At 47.3% G+C, this 16,246-nt stretch overlaps 1 protein-coding gene across 1 annotated transcript in view; it reads left to right on the forward strand.

The window, feature by feature from the left end:
• LOC132477650 (phospholipid-transporting ATPase IB) overlaps nt 1-16,246 on the forward strand; it is a 451,641-nt gene that overhangs the window by 406,600 nt on the left and 28,795 nt on the right. Inside the window, exon 34 of the mRNA XM_060080119.1 lies at nt 2,745-2,849. Coding sequence (XP_059936102.1) covers nt 2,745-2,849 — 105 coding nt within the window. The remainder of the gene's footprint in view (nt 1-2,744; nt 2,850-16,246) is intronic.

Below are 16,246 nucleotides of genomic sequence, written 5' to 3' on the forward strand. Positions count from 1 at the left end.
CTTACAGGGGCTAAGTGCCCCTACCTGGGCCTTCTCTGATCACCTGGCCTCTTGACGTGGGGTTGGGTGAGCAGTCCTGGACCCCTGGGAACCAGCTGTCCACAGGTAATGGGAGAGATCCAGTTTCCATGCCAGTGGCTAATGCTTAGAGCCTGGCTTTTGAAACCTATAAGTATTAGGTTTTAGTCCATTCATACGCAGGCTTTGACAGGGGAGGTGTTAGAATCATTTCTTTAAGTAAGGCCTTATTGGGTAAAGGTTCTTGAGAAAATGGTTTTATTCCATGTTATTTTTTTAAATTAATTAATTTATTATTTATTTTTGGCTGCATTGGGTCTTCGTTGCTGCGTGCGGCTTTCTCTAGTTGTGGCGAGCGGGGGCTACTCTAAGTTGCGTGCGCGGGCTTCTCACTGCGGTGGCTTCTCTTGCTGTGGAGCACAGGCTCTAGGTGCATGGGCTTCAGTAGTTGTGGCTCACGGGCTCTAGGCGCGCAGGCTCAGTAGTTGTGGCACACGGGCTTAGTTGCTCCGCGGCATGTGGGATCTTCCCGGACCAGGGCTCGAACCCGTGTCCCCTGCACTGGCAGGCGGATTCTTAACCTCTGCGCCACCAGGGAAGCCCGAGAAAATGGTTTTAAATTGCGAGCATCACCTGTATGTACAGCAGTGCTTCATGCAGAAGGACTAACTGTGTTCTCACACTGGTTAAGTTCCCAGGCTGGCTCGCGGGAACTAGCCTAGTGGAAATCTTGATACTATAAAACTGGATGGTATCCATCTTGGATATGGATGCATTCTCATCCACTAGGAACGTGAACAATGCCCAGGAGCATCAAGATACTGAAGTTATTTCCCTCTCAGGCAATTTTGTGAATGAGTGAAAACCGGCAGCCCCAGCACAGGGGGTCAGATTCTCTTTTCTCTGGGCCCAGTGCCCTGCGCCCTGTGGTCCAGCCTTCCTGTTCCAAGCCTACTTCTCTGTGTCACACTTCCCCCTAGCCCCCAGCCCAGAGGATAACACTGGGGGCTGGTCTAGGGGTTAATGAACCCTGCTTGCTCTGCGGGCAGGAGGGTGATGGGGTGAGGACGGTCCTGAAGCAGTAAAAGCGAGAAAGCTCATCCTCTAGGACGAACCAGACACGCTCCACGGGACCCATGCATCTGGCGTGAACCCGTGGAGTGGGGCTGGCTGTTTACCCAGCTGGCTTTTATCCATACAGCCCCAGAAACCCGTGAGTTCAAAGGTCAAGTTTGGGCCCAGCGTATTCATCCATCTTGAATAGTATCAATTGTCACAGTCTTTTTGACTGTCTCCTTTCCAGCAAAAAGTTAAACGTTTTCTCATTTCTTGTTTAAATGCAAATGCCGCCATCTCCGCTTCGAACTGCAGTATTTTACACCCCTGAGTCTCAGGACATTGCTTGGTGTGGTTAAGGAATTATGTGTGAAAACCCGTGTGGTTCATTTCTCTTGTTTCCTCCGGGGAAATTAATGACTGACCCATATACAGAGTCTCAGCCCTGATTCTCCCTCGGAGATGAACTTGGAGTGTCAGCAGATGACTGGGCGCTGTCTTCACAGACTTCCTGTCCTTCAGGGTGGAGGGCAGACGGGAGTACATGTTTCCGTGGAACAGCTCACGTCTCCAGAACGTTCCATCTCACTGTCCCACGTCCTTGAAGATGCGCTCAGTTTTGTTCTGATTCTGTCTCCGAGTCCGGCTACTTGGTGGGCTCCCCACATGCATTTGTACAGAAACTAACAAGCTTTTCGGAAGGAGGAACGCTGCCCTGGGCTGCTCCGTTAGGGCCCTCTTGCTTTTTACAATTTTTCTTTTCCCATTTCTAACCTGTGTCTCCTTAAATGCCCTTTCTTCCCCTGTATAGTTTCCAACCAGCTGCTTTCTGTTTAATCTCAAGTTTAGGAAGACCTTTGCAATCAAACACTTATTAGAACATTGTAAGATATTTCTTAGTTTAATCAGGAAAGGGTGCAGGTAACTTCCTGCAGGTCAGGAAGAGGGGCCCGTCTGCAGTTTACACGACTGGAAAGGCCAGACCGTTTTGTTACCCCGTCCCTTGTTTCACGCCGCCGAGGCCTGCAGACATGGGCCCTGATGGTAAGTCTCTGCAAGAGAAGAAAGGAACTCTGTGTCCAGATATTTGTGTTGACCCAAATTTCAGGTCAAGGGTTTGGCACGATGACTGTGAACTCTGGCATCATAATTCCCAGTCCTGCTGCGACAGTGGCTCTTTTCACCCTGAAAGGAGAGAGAAGACTGTTCCCCACCCCCCACCCCCACCCCCACCCCCAGGCTCCTGATCTCACCGTCAGGGCACAGCCCGAGGGATCCACATGCATCCACTAGGGTGAGGATTAAAGCATCTTCTGGGTCTTTTGGTCCTGCAGTGAAAAGCTTTAGAGGTTGACCCACGACTCTCCAGGTACCCTGGGCTTCTGTCTGGACGCAGGGGGCCTCAGCCAGCTCTGCAGTGACAGGCGATGCTGTTTAGGGGGGCAGCTTCTGACCCTCATGGCCCGAGTCTGTTCTGCAGGACCTGGGGTGCTTCCCAGGTTGTGGAGGTGGAGCCCTTGTCATGCACAGGGACAGTGAATGTTCCATGGTGTCCCCAAGCCTGGGCCCGGGTCAGAGGGCATCAGATGTGGCCCACGAAGGGAGCAGCTCATTCAAGGCTGTGTAAAGTTCACGTGTCATGTCCTTCTTGTCTCTTCCTTGTGACACAGGGCCAAGCACACCTGCAAAAAAACACTTCTGGAGGAGGTGCAGGAGCTGGAAAGGAAGTCCAGGGTGATGGGAAGAGCCATGCTCCGGGACAGTAACGGAAGGAGGTGGGCCGCCCCGCGCCGATGCCCCGCGCATCCCCTCTCCTCTTTCCCGCCTTTCGTTCCCGGGTTTCCTTCCCGCTTCTTGGTGTGCAGTGTGAGGTGGGTTGCATGAGGTGTAAACCTCGCCCTCTCAGGGGCAACGTGAAATCTGACTTTTGGGTCCCTGGGTCTGCCCCCAGGTGAGATGGGGGTTTATGTGGGGTCTGGACATGGGAAAACAACCCACGCGCGGAAAATAGAAATCGTAGCATTGTGATCTTCAGGGGAAGTTCTGTGTGGCAGCATTAGCAGAGTGTTTAAACACCAGGCCTTTTGATACCAGGCCCAGTTATGACGCTCAAGTGTATCTGCCCTGAAGGTGTGTGGCTGAAGAATGCGTGTTATTCGTGTAGATTTGGTTACAGTTCATTTCAGGTACACCCGGTGTTTGTTTTGTTTTTAATGAATTATGTTTTTCTGCTGGTGTTGAGAAAGCATCATGTGACCTGCTAGCTGGTCCAGGGATGCAAGGGCTCCCGACCCCCCTTGCTTCTCATAGAGCCTCAGCCTCCTCCCCCCACACCTAACTGCTGGGCATGTGAGTAGGTTTTGTTTAATCGCATATGTTAAAATGTTATCAGATTGCATTTGGTTAAAATTTACCGAAGAAAATTGACCTGGGCCCAAGGAGAATTTGCAGGGTAGTAAGGAGACTTTTGCTGCCTTAGGGACATGAATGTCTGGGAAATTATGAGCACGGCTCTCCTGTCAGTGCTTAGAAGGAACCCTGTAGCCAACTGCTCAAGAAACAAAAATCTAGAGGTTGAATACTTCTATTATATTTATATTCTGTTTTGTTTCTATTCTGTTGTACCATCTTTCAAAGCAGTGAAAACAAAGCATTTTGTGTGTTTTACTTTGCTTTTAGGAAAGACAATCCAAACATTTTGAGAAGTATTCGGAATATTATCTCAAATGACTAGATATTTTAGGAAAGGGGTTGAAGAGTATGGAGTTGAAGTTGTGGTTTCTGTGTGTGCTTATGACTTAATTTTATTGAGTCCACTAGCATTCACTGTATGGCAGCTGTGCTTGTTGTTGTACGTAGTTATCTATCAACGGGACAAAGAGTCACTGCCTGAAGCCTGAAGCGTGAAGCCTGAAGTCAGGACTGGGGCGGGCGGGGCCGGGCTTTAAGGTGGTCTGTGTGTAACTGTTACACAGGCCACACAGGCTAAGGGTGAGCAGGGCTCTTGTCCCCATTAGACATCGGGAAGCCTTTCTCTATGACAGGATGGGCTTTGAGGACGGGGAGATGGTAATGGACAGAAGGGATGAGGGCGTGTTCGCGGCAGACGCCTGGGCAAAGGCTCGAGTCGGACGTGTGCAGGGAAGGACCGCGTGCGTCCACAGAGCTCAGAGCCCGCGTTTGAATTCTGGCCCTGATGAGCCACGCGGCCTTGGGTGAGAGATTTCCTATAACGAGACTGTCCTCATCTGTTCTAGAAGGAGGTGAATGGCTGGCTGGTGGGGGGCGTGTTGTGTCAGGGTTTTACGGAACAAGACGTGTAACAGCACGCTGACCCATGGAGACCAGCAAAACGTCGGGGGCTGGGCTTCAGTCTGGCAGAGGCGTCGTGATGTTGAAGGGTGTCGTGGGCCGTCAGCCTGGAGAGAGCTTGTGGTTGATTTAAAAAATGTGATTTTTAAAAAATATTTATTTTTTTATTGAGGTGTCGTTGATTTACAGTGTGTGTTAGTTTCAGGTGTACAGCAGAGTGATTCAGTTATACCTACGTATGTATATATATACACACACATTCTTTTGCAGATTCAAAAAGAATGTAATTTCTTGGGGTTTCCCTGGTGGCGCAGTGGGTGACAGTCCGCCTGCCGATGCAGGGGACGCGGGTTTGTGCCCCGGTCCGGGAAGATCTCACATGCCACCAAGCGAGTGGGCCCGTGAGCCATGGCCGCTGAGCCTGCGCGTCCGGAGCCTGTGCTACGCAACGGGAGAGGCCACAGCAGTGAGAGGCCCGCGTACCGCAAAAAAAAAAAAAAAAAAAAAAAAAGAATGTAATTTCTAAATGCCCTTATCCTGTTCAGAATTCACTTTTACACGTGCAGGTGGATCAGAAGACAGCTAGAGTTTAAACGTGGTCTCCTGCCGTCTACGTTCTGGGATCTCTTCTGTGGGTGCTCTGAACACTTGTGACGGTGCTAGTTGATGGCAGTGTCTGTGACCGGCTGGTGCAGGAGGTCCTCGAGGGGTCACGGCCTCCTTTCTCTCCGTCCCAGGATCTGGCCTCACGTTTGAGCTCCTGGGAAGGTAGTTCAGGGGCCCCGGGCCTCCCGCCACCCTCAGCGCCCCCTCCCCGCACATCTGCCTTCTCCCTCCTGACAGCCCCCAGATCTCCTGGCTGGTCCATGTGCAGCCTCGATAGGCAGCTGCTCTCTTGCGGAGAAGACTCTGCCCTCACAATTGTTCCTTCATCACCTGCTTGGCTTCCTGAGCTGCTCCGGAGCTGCTGCGGGCTGGGGGAGGGGTGGCCAGGGCAGGAGTGCGGGCAGAGATTGCTGCAGCGCTGTTCATCCTTCCGGAGATTCAGGGACTGACTCCCTCTCTGAGGGACCCCGAGTGTTCCGTCTCTTCTCTCAGCTCCCCGTGCCCGATTCCCCACCCCGTCGGATGTTCGGGTTCATCCGTGCGTCTCTCTCCCGCTGTCCGTGTGGCACGTAGGGGAAGCTCTGTAAATATCTGTTGACGGAGCGGAAACGCCAAAGTCCAGTGAAGAGAGGAAGGTGAACCTGCAGCATCCGTGCACCTGCTGCTCCGGGGCATTTGCTCCCGTTGAAAGTGGCCACAGGGCCTCCCTGGTGGCGCAAGTGGTTGAGAGTCCGCCTGCCGATGCAGGGGATACGGGTTCGTGCCCCGGTCTGGGAGGATCCCATATGCCGCGGAGCGGCTGGGCCCGTGAGCCATGGCCGCTGAGCCTGCGCGTCCGGAGCCTGCGCGTCCGGAGCCTGTGCTCCGCAACGGGGGAGGCCACAACAGTGAGAGGCCCGCATACCGCAAAAAAAAAAAAAAAAAAAAAAAGAAAGTGGCCACAGAGGGATACAGGCCATCGCTTGGCCTCTAGTGACAGGGCCCTTCATCTCGTGGCTTGAGAGCAGATCTCACGTGGAAGCACAGATGGGGAGGTGGTCCCATGTGTGCAGAGACGAACAGGCCTGGAGCTGGTCCTCCCCACCTCCCACTGCCCCAGTACCCAGGCATCCTGCCTCCCTGACCATCGCTGTTCCCCACCTCAGCTCTGACACCCTTCCCGAGGGCCCCTCGAGGACAGCCTGCCAAGTCTTAAAACCCCGATCCAAGTGGCTGGCAAATAGTCCAGCCGTTTTTCTCAGGAATGTACTCACAAGAAATAGAACCAAAATCTTTATGCATGAATCCTAAAACCCCTTCTGTGCCAAATGACCATTTTGAAACGGTAGCTGGAGATGCTTAAGTGTCCCTATGTGCCCTTAATTCATTCAGTAAAATACTTGAACGTTTTATTGATCTTATCTAAGCCCCCAAACTTTTTCACGATTTTGATAAACCTTAAAATTTCACGAACCAGCTTCTGCCCTTTCTCATGAGTAAACCAGCTTCCAAAATTAACCTGTGTCATTTGGGCATAAATCAGCCTGTTCTCATGACTTAGAGAAAACAAGCGGATAATGAGAAGGGGAATTAGATATCTAGAAAATATCATGAAGTGAGAAATACCAAGGGAATGAAGAAAAATGGGTTTTCTTGATTTTTAGTTTGGTTTTTCTGGGTGGAGCACTTTTCTCGCTGTGTAGTTTGTGTAGCTTAGAGATGCTAGAAACTTAGTGACATTTAGATTGTTCAGAATTCCTTTCCCCAAACCGTCTTCCCAGTGATCTTTCCCAAGAGACAGCCCTGCTGTTCCGTCTGTGGAGCAGAATCTGTCATGCACACCATTACTTTGTACCATCTGAAAAATGCGGAGCTAAGCGGACGAATTCCTTGTTTCAATATTTGGTAATATTTTTTCCCTCTTTACTCCTTTTTTTTTTTTTTAATTGACGCACAGTTGATTTACAACGTCGTGTTAATTTCTGCTGTACAGCAAAGTGACTCAGTTATACATATACATCCATTCTGTTTTATATTTTCCATTATGGTCTCTCTCAGGATATTGAATGTAGTTCCCTGTGCTCTGCAGTAGGACCTTGTTGTTCATGCATCCCTCTTTATTCCCAACGTGTAACTCATTCTTTTTTTTTTTTTTTTCCTGCTGGAAGAAAATCTACCGATGCTCACTTACTTTACAAATATAATTCAAGCAAATGCCTAAAATGTCATGTAAGACGGCACTCTAATTTTTTCCCCTTAAGCATTTTTTCTTCCTTGGTGTGTGGGTGTGTGGTAGGGGGTGTCTTGGTCTTTTAGGTGTTTCATCAAAGCAAGAAAAAAGGTTGACTGTATTTGATGAAAACACCTAGTTTCCCAGTTATGCTTAGTCTGGATAAACAACAAGGAGACGCTTGTCTTGTTCTAGGACCTTCTTTCTGCTCATCACCGTTGGTGGGAGGGGAGTGGGGTGGGCCCTGCGCTGATCTTCTCCAGTTTCAAGGTCAAGAGTTCTGGTTGCTGCCCCTGCCTTGGGCCAGCAAGGCAGTGGGATTCTCTTTCGCTTAAGTGCTTTCCCTGAGTACAGCTTATGCTGAGCCCTGGGTAAAGGAAGCCATGCGGCTGGTCCTCCCCGGGCCGCGAGCCATCGCTGCATCCCCTGTGTGAACACTGATGCACGGGCTCCCTGCCCCCCGGCCTGAACCAGCACTCACGGGGAAATCTAGACGGCCGCCCACCTCTCGGGAATTCCAGAGGAATCTGATCCGCTCCTCTGTCTGGGCCACGGCCTGTGTCCACCCAGCTTCCATTCCATCAAGGCTAGTCCGCACAGCCAGGGTGCTGTCCTCACTGACGATCTGGGCCTCCTCATGGAGTGTTATCTGCCAACAACCAGAGTCAGAGCCTGAAACACATCAGCAAGATTTTCAGACAAAGAAAAGCTTGTCCACTACCCCCGACCAGGCCATACTCTCCCAGGCTCTTCTGAAACCAATTACATAAAAAGAAAACACAGGGCTTCCCTGGTGGCGCAGTGGTTAAGAATCCGCCTGCCAATGCAGGGGACACGGGTTCGAGCCCTGGTCCGGGAAGATGCCACATGCCGTGGAGCAGCTAAGCCCGTGCGCCACAACTACTGAGCCCACGAGCCACAACTACTGAGCCTGCGTGCCACAATCACTGGAGCCCGCGTGCCTTGAGCCTGTGCTCCGCAACAAGAGAAGCCACCACAATGAGAAGCCCTCGCACCACAATGAAGACTAGCCCCTGCTCGCCACAACTAGAGAAAGCCCACGCGCAGCAACGAAGACCCGACACAGCCAAAAATAAATAATTAAAAATAAAAAAAAAGAAAACACAAAAACCTCCCAATACATTTTGAGTGTGTACTCAACTAAAAAATATCCATTATGCTTTGATCTTTAAACAGAAATCCTTTGATGTGTAAAATAATGTTGGTACCATCATATCTCCAAGTCAAAATTGGTACAACTGCTGAGTCAAAGATGAGTATAAACAAGGCCCAAAACAGGAGATACACCAACTTTACTGTGTATTATTTCTCCAATATTAGCCTTATGTCATTTCAGGAAGAATACCTTTTTTCTCAAAGTATAGGGTGTGAGCTCTGTCTTCCTTTTGTTTCCCTCCCACCCCTTCTCCCACTTTTTTCCTCTAAAATACCTATTAGTCATTTTATTAGCTAAAAGGTTAGGAAACTATGGCATCAGTTTAGCAAACCTCTCCAGGCCAGGTGGCAAATGTCTGCCTCCAACACCTGCTTAAGATTTACTTCACTTCCAGCTGCATTTTCTCCATCGATGTGTCATGAAGCTGAGGAAAGATCAGAGACTGTAGAGACAGCCCTGAATTGAGCTCCAAGCCCTGCCACCCACTGAGCTGTGTGACCTTGGCTGAGTTACTATCATCTCTGAACTTTAGTTTTCTTATCATCAATTTGATTTGAGGTTTAAATGAAATAATACATATTAAATCTGTAGCATATGTAGGCTTTCAGAAAGCGTTAACACCCCTATGTCTCTAACTTAGAAGCAGAATCGCAATTCAGTTTTTCTGGCCCTTTGAACACACATGGTTTTCCCAGAGGACTTGGACAAAGGAGTCAGATCCCTGTCCTGGAGGGACCCGGACCTGAGGACAAATGCTTCCTCTCCAGACACACTGACATTGCTCCCTCGTTTCTGACTTCTCCCACTATCCTAACATCTGCCTGGGCTTCCCTTAGTACATTCATTTTTCGAGTTTTCTAAATTGTTCAGATATTCAACATACACCAGAGTAGAGAGACTAGCACGACGAATCGCTGTGCACTCATTGCCCGGATTCAGCACTTACCAAGATTTTGCCACAGTTGCTTCATCTAGCCCCTTTTTGCCTCTATTTTTTTTGGGGGGGGGCCATGCTCGTAGCTTGCAGGATGACCTTAGCTCCCCGACCAGCGATTGAACCCGGGCCTCCTGGCATGGCAGCTCAGAGCCCTCATTAGCCACTGGACCACTAGGGAATTCCCCACCCCTATTTTTTCTTTGCAAATCCCAGACGTGACAGCAAGTCACCCCTACACACTTCAACATGTAGCTCTATATGTCTTACGTTAGAACGTGTCTGTAACTAATACACCTTATCCTTGCTTGTGTTGTAACATAGAAACACTATAACTCCAGTGCCTGTTATCACATCGAATAATTAACCGTCATTCCTCTGTATCGGCTGATACTCAGTCCATAAAGAGATCTTCTGGATCATCTCAGCCCTGTCTTTTTAGGGTTTTATTAGATTTGTTTTACGATCTAGGCGAGGTCCACACGTAATGTTTTTGGCTGTGTCTCTAAGTCTCTTTTAATCTCAAGAAGTGCCCCCTTGCTTGTTTTTAATGCCGTGGGCTTAACAGAATTAGACTTTTCTCATCATGATCATCACCATGGGCAGCGAATGACAGTTTCCTCCTGTGCAGAGGGGGGAGCTTGGCCTTTGGGAGGTGGACTCACCTGCCCGGGTGGCCCAACTAAACAGGGGCTGGACCCCATCTCTTAAGTCCAGGCCTCTTTCCAAGAAGCCCAGGTACTGACAATCCCCCAGGTGTTTCCATTTCCAATTTGACCTTCATTAGAATCCCCGGAAAGCAGCGGAGCCCTGGAGGCCAGGAGGGGTGCCCGCCCGGGGGTGGGAGCCCCATCAGAGGCCACAGACCAGGGTCTGCCGTTGGCCAGCCTGATGGGGTCGTGAGCAGAACTCTGCAGGAGCCAGAGAGTCGTGGTGCTGGTGGCTTTAGGGCCCTAAATGTAGAAAGAACATGGAACAGACTTGTTGAGAAAGTGACTTCCAGCCAGCATCACCTTACTGGGGACCAGCGTGTCTATAAAAGAACCTGAGTGTGTTTAATCCCGTGTGGGGAAGAACCTTGGGCAAGGCCTAAGTCCGGCAAATATTTTAGTTTAGAGACCAGGGAGCCTTCTCAGGAAAACCACCAACTGGGGAGTCAGCAACATTCCCAGGCGAGACCAGGGAAGTCTCCGAACAGGTGAGGAAATGCATTCGTGGGACAAAGAGAGTGAAATGACAGGAGGGCTGATGGGATCACCCAAGTGAGGGTTTCTGGGGACTGTTTGCATCCTGGGCACAGGAAGGAAAGGATGAGGGAATAAACTCCTAAGGAGGCGAGAGGCCTAATTAAGCATTTGATTAATGAACACCTAAGCTGCGTGTCAACTAAAAATAATCGGCTCTGTTATTTTATGGATGTTCCATCCTGAGGGCCTTTCTGTGGTTGTTATGGCCTGGTGTTTAATAATTAAAACAACTTTTCTGAATACCGTTTGTCATTCGTTCTGAAACAAGAAAAGGATTTCTCATCCACCTTTGAGTGGTGTGTTCCCTGTTCTAGAATCTGCCCAGAGCCCGGCCGCTGCCCACGGCTTGATGAATGATGTCAGCCTCTTTACAGGACGCCTGGAGAGGGCCGGGAAGGAACTCTGTTTCCTTGCAGTGTAGGGAGGTGACAGATTCAGCGTTGGTCAGTGGTTTGCTGGCAGCGGTCCTCCTCCTGTTTCTCGGATGACTTGAATACATTTATTTTTGGGATTATGACTTACGTTAGCTCAATGTCAACTTTATCTGCCAAAAGTTGGCAGATAAACTCATTTTTACATGAAGTTAATGTCAGTAAGTAGCCAGTGTTGATGGCTCACTGCGTCCCTTTTAAACTAACATGAAATATTTTAATCCTTTTTTTTTTGAAAGTTGATTTTATTTAAGCTATTTGAGCAACAATAGAAACAATCAAAGGTAGACTTGAAATTTTTGTTTTTGTTGTAGAGGTCATGTAATTTGAATAGTGATGTTTTACATTCCAAGCAGGGATTAGTTCTTTAGGAAATCCTTAGAAGATCTTAGCTGATTGCTTTTCTTTCATTATCGGTGAGTTGTTTGTCTCCCCTGTCTTCCCTACATCTGGGAGGGGAGCAAAACATCCCAGCTGGCCGAAAATGGGTGACCAGGAACACCCGCTTTGAAACTGAGTCACAATGACATAATTTCCCGGACGAACGAGATTCCCTGGGCTGTTTCATTCCTCAGTTCTTGGGGAGGCCGAGGAAAGAAGTGTAGACTTTGTGACACCCTGAAAGTGCGGGTACAGAGAGCTTTCTGTAGTGCGTGCACGACAGTTACTGAATCCCCAGTCGTACTGGATTGTCGGAGGGAAGAAGTGAGGCGTGCTGCTGGACATCTTGCATTCACGGCCGATGTCTGCTTCTGCCCTGCCACTACTCTGAACACATCGCCCGGGTCCCAGGTGTGGTCGGTGGTGTCAGGTGAGGTGGCCCCCATCTCTGTAGCTGGCTGGCACTTGGAAGGCCAGTCTGGGCCCATGTGGTCACAGGTGAATATGACATCATTGGCCCTGTGGTTGAGAAGAACTTAGAGAATATGTAAAAGTTACAGCTAGGAGATGGTCACCGTAGCGGGCATCACTGCATTTAGCGATAGATTTGTGTCTCATGATAGTAGATCCTTCCCTGGGCCAGGACACAGGACACAGGACACAGGAATGACTGCTAACCACGGGGCCTCGGTTTTCAGCCACTCAGGGAGCCCAGCGAAGTCTTCCTAACAAGGCAGTGGAAAAAAGGGATGTTCGGTGTTTATTCTCTCTCTAGTAATTAGGATGGGTTCAGGGCGAGGTCGGTGGTGGTAACTGGGAGTTCACACTTGCTCATGAGTCACCACGTTGGCTTCACAGAGAATAGAACCAGGGATGTCTTAATCGGGGCGAGTCGGAAGCGAGGGCGGGCCAGGCCAGGGCGCAGCTTGGAGCAAGAGAGACAGGTTCCTGCTGTGCTGGGGTCCCGTGGTCCCGTGAAGGTAACAGACGGAACGCGTGAATGAACAGGAGACAATGAGGAGAGTGAGGCCGAGCTCTGTCCTGGGGCATGACTGGCCGGGCTGGGGTGGGCAGGAGAGCCTCCCAGGAGGACACTCACCGAGACCCAGACAAAAACAGTGCACACGGCTACCCAGACGGAGATCTGGGGAAGGAGCCCTGCTGGCTGCGGAGAGGTCTGGTGGGAAGGCCAAGGGGGCCCGCCTGGTCTGGCCGGTGCCTCCGAGGTGCGGGCAGAGGCTTCTAGGCGGTGGCAGGGCCCACGTCACTCGGTCCCTCGGGGGTTTGTGAGCCAGCCCAGGGGACCAGGGTTTCAGCTGCCAGAGCCATGGGAAGGGTGTAAGCAAGGGGAACGCAGGACCCGGTTTTCTTGAACACGTGATGACCGTGATGTTTTAAAACCATGGAATCCCATACCTAAATTAAAAAGTTAAGTATATCTTCTTTGGAGAAATGTCTATTTAGGTCTTCTGCCCATTTTTGGATTGGGTTGTTTGTTTTTTTTGATATTGAGCTCCATGAGCTGTTTGTAAATTTTGTAGATTAATCCTTTGTCAGTTGCTTCATTTGCAAATATTTTCTCCCATTCTGAGGGTTGTCTTTTCGTCTTGTTTATGGTTTCCTTTGCTGTGCAAAAGCTTTGAAGTTTCATTAGGTCCCATTTGTTTATTTTTGTTTTTATTTCCATTTCTCTAGGAGGTGGGTCAAAAAGGATCTTGCTGTGATTTATGTCATAGAGTGTTCTGCCTGTGTTTTCCTCTAAGAGTTTGATAGTGTCTGGCCTTACATTTAGGTCTTTGATTAATCCATTTTGAGTTTATAGATTGCCAACAAACACATGAAAGAATGCTCAACATCTTTAATCATTAGAGAAATGCAAATCAAAACTACAATGAGATATCATCTCACACTGGTCAGAATGGCCATCATCAAAAAATCTAGAAACAATAAATGCTGGAGAGGGTGTGGAGAAAAGGGAACCCTCTTGCACTGTTGGTGGGAATGCAAATTGATACAGGCACTATGGAGAACAGTATGGAGGTTCCTTAAAAACCTACAAATAGAACTACCATATGACGCAGCAATCCCACTACTGGGCATATACCCTGAGAAAACCATACTTCAAAAAGAGTCATGTAACAAAATGTTCATTGCAGCTCTACTTACAATAGCCAGGACATGGAAGCAACCTAAGTGTCCATCATCGGATGAATGGATAAAGAAGATGTGGCACACATATACAATGGAATATTACTCAGCCATAAAAAGAAACGAAATTGAGTTATATGTAGTGAGGTGAACGGACCTAGAGTCTGTCATACAGAGTGAAGTAAGTCAAAAAGAGAAAAACAAATACCATATGCTAACACATATATATGGAATCTAAGGAAAAAAAAAAAGGTCATAAAGAACCTAGGGGTAAGACGGGAATAAAGACACAGACCTACTAGAGAATGGACTTGAGGATATGGGGAGGGGGAAGGGTAAGCTGTGACGAAGTGAGAGAGTGGCATGGACATATATACACTAGTAAACATAAAGTAGATAGCTAGTGGGAAGCAGCCGCATAGCACAGGGAGATCAGCTCTGTGGTTTATGACCACCTAGAGGGGTGGGATAGGGAGTGTGGGAGGGAGGGAGATGCAAGAGGGAAGAGATATGGGAACAGATGTATATGTATAACTGATTCACTTTGTTATAAAGCAGAAACTAACACACCATTGTAAAGCAATTATACTCCAATAAAGATGTTAAAAGAAAAAAGTAAAATACCGAAATATAAAATGGAAGGTATTTATTAGTATGAATTTATTACAAAAATTCAAATTAACACATGTATTTGTTTTAAAGTCAATCGGTGGTGACACTGAGATGATTTTCAAAATGACAAAAATCTGAAATTAGTATCTTAGGGAGGACAGATGTCTTATCTTTATATCCAATTTTTCTCTACTTTCTTTTGGGTTGTACCTAGAAAAGCCTCAGTGTACAAAACTTAGTTGCCAAGTTTAAGGGTTTCACAGTTCACCTTGTAACCTCAGACAGTTTTTCTTTTTTTTCTTGATTAATATTTAATATAATGATTCATTTGCTTAAATTAATATATAAAATAATATTAATATATAACATTAAACAATTACATGATTTTATAATTATTAAATAATATATAAATATAAAGAACACATAACATATAAATAATATAAATTCGCTTAAATTCCTTATCAAAAATGTACAAGTCATATAAAGAAGCAACCAACAGTTTCTGTAAGCACTAAACTCTCTAAAACAGCGTCCTGATAAATGGCTTGCTCTTGTTGCAGAATTGACTGCAGACAGGAACAGGGGTCAAGCAAAGCACTCAGAGCTGATAGGCTCATTGTCACTATTATTTTACGTGAATGGACACATAAGAATGCTTTCTTTAAAACAGCAGTATATAGTTACAGCCTTTCTAATAAGTGACTGATTTGTAAGATCAACTATATGAACCTTTAGGACTTCCCTGGTGGCGCAGTGGTTAAGAATCCACCTGCCAATGCAGGGGACGTGGGTTCGAGTCCTGGTCCGGGAAGATCCCACGTGCTGTGGAGCAACTAAGAGTGTGTGCCACAACTACTGAGCCTGCGCTCTAGAGCCCGCAAGCCACAACTACTGAAGCCCGCGCGCCTAGAGCCCGTGCTCTGCAACAAGAGAAGCCACTGCAATGGGAAGCCCACGCACTGCAACGGGGAGTAGCCCCCACTCGCCACAACTAGAGAAAGCCCGCGTGCAGCAAGGAAGACCCAGCGCAGCCAAAAATAAATAAATAAAATAATAAATAAAAATGATTTAATATGAATTATAGGAAATATTTATACGTGCTTATTTTAGTTAAATATTTTTAAAACATTTAAGGTATAGAGACTGTAATTAGAGTATGGTTTGAAAAAACAGTAAACAGTAACCTTATAAGCATATATTCTCCTTGTATTTCAATTCAATCACCAAATCCAGACGCATATATTCTGCAAAAAACTTAAAGTGTTTATAAGAATATACGCTTTAGAGAGAGTAAAACACAATTATTTCAATATTACTTATAAATCTAATTTAGTAATATAAAATGAATAACTTGAAGTTTTGGTATTTAAATTAAAAAGTAAAATTTAGGCAAGAGTTTTACATGCACCCATTTAATTTACTGATAAATATAACTTTTCATTACTAATGAAATTTTAAAAATTTAAATTCTACCATATATTTCGTTTTGCCAGTTCATCAGAAATAGTCATGAATTTTAGGTATTCAAGGTATTTCTCGAATGATAGTTGTTTTGTTCATTAAGGCATTGATCAATCACCCAGACCTTTTGTCTTCCTGGCTCTGTGTTACCTATTCAGAAAGCATTTGCTTTTTTAAAAAGCACACAGGACAGGAACTTGCTGGAAGCACTTTTGTCATGTGGAACTCTGGGCTCCAGTCCAGGTGCATTTTTCGCCATTGCAAACGTGTAGGAAATGGGAGACCAAGCCTCCTGCCTCTTCCATCCAGGCAGCATCTTTCAGTCTTTCTTGCAGCAGATGAAAGATGTTAAAGAACTCGATAGCAGAGATGTCTAGCTGGGCTGTGTGCAGGCCCGGTGGCCACCATGCTGCATTCTTTGACCAACATCACAGATATTCTTTGTCCTGGAGCTTCTGAGACCCAGAGACTTTCCAAAGTAAAATCCAAGTGAGCTTCTTATTTGATAACCCAGGGAAACGCTGCAGCTACATTTTCACTCCGTTCTGGCCTCTGCTTCTTGCATCTATGAATCGTGCTGTCCAATGGCTGAGGACCACGTTTCTTCAGTCCTTCAAGGTTTTTTGCTTGAGCTTCTTCAGTGTTGGGCAACAA

Source organism: Mesoplodon densirostris, chromosome 17 (genome assembly GCF_025265405.1).
Source record: "Mesoplodon densirostris isolate mMesDen1 chromosome 17, mMesDen1 primary haplotype, whole genome shotgun sequence".
Lineage (NCBI taxonomy): Eukaryota > Metazoa > Chordata > Mammalia > Artiodactyla > Ziphiidae > Mesoplodon > Mesoplodon densirostris.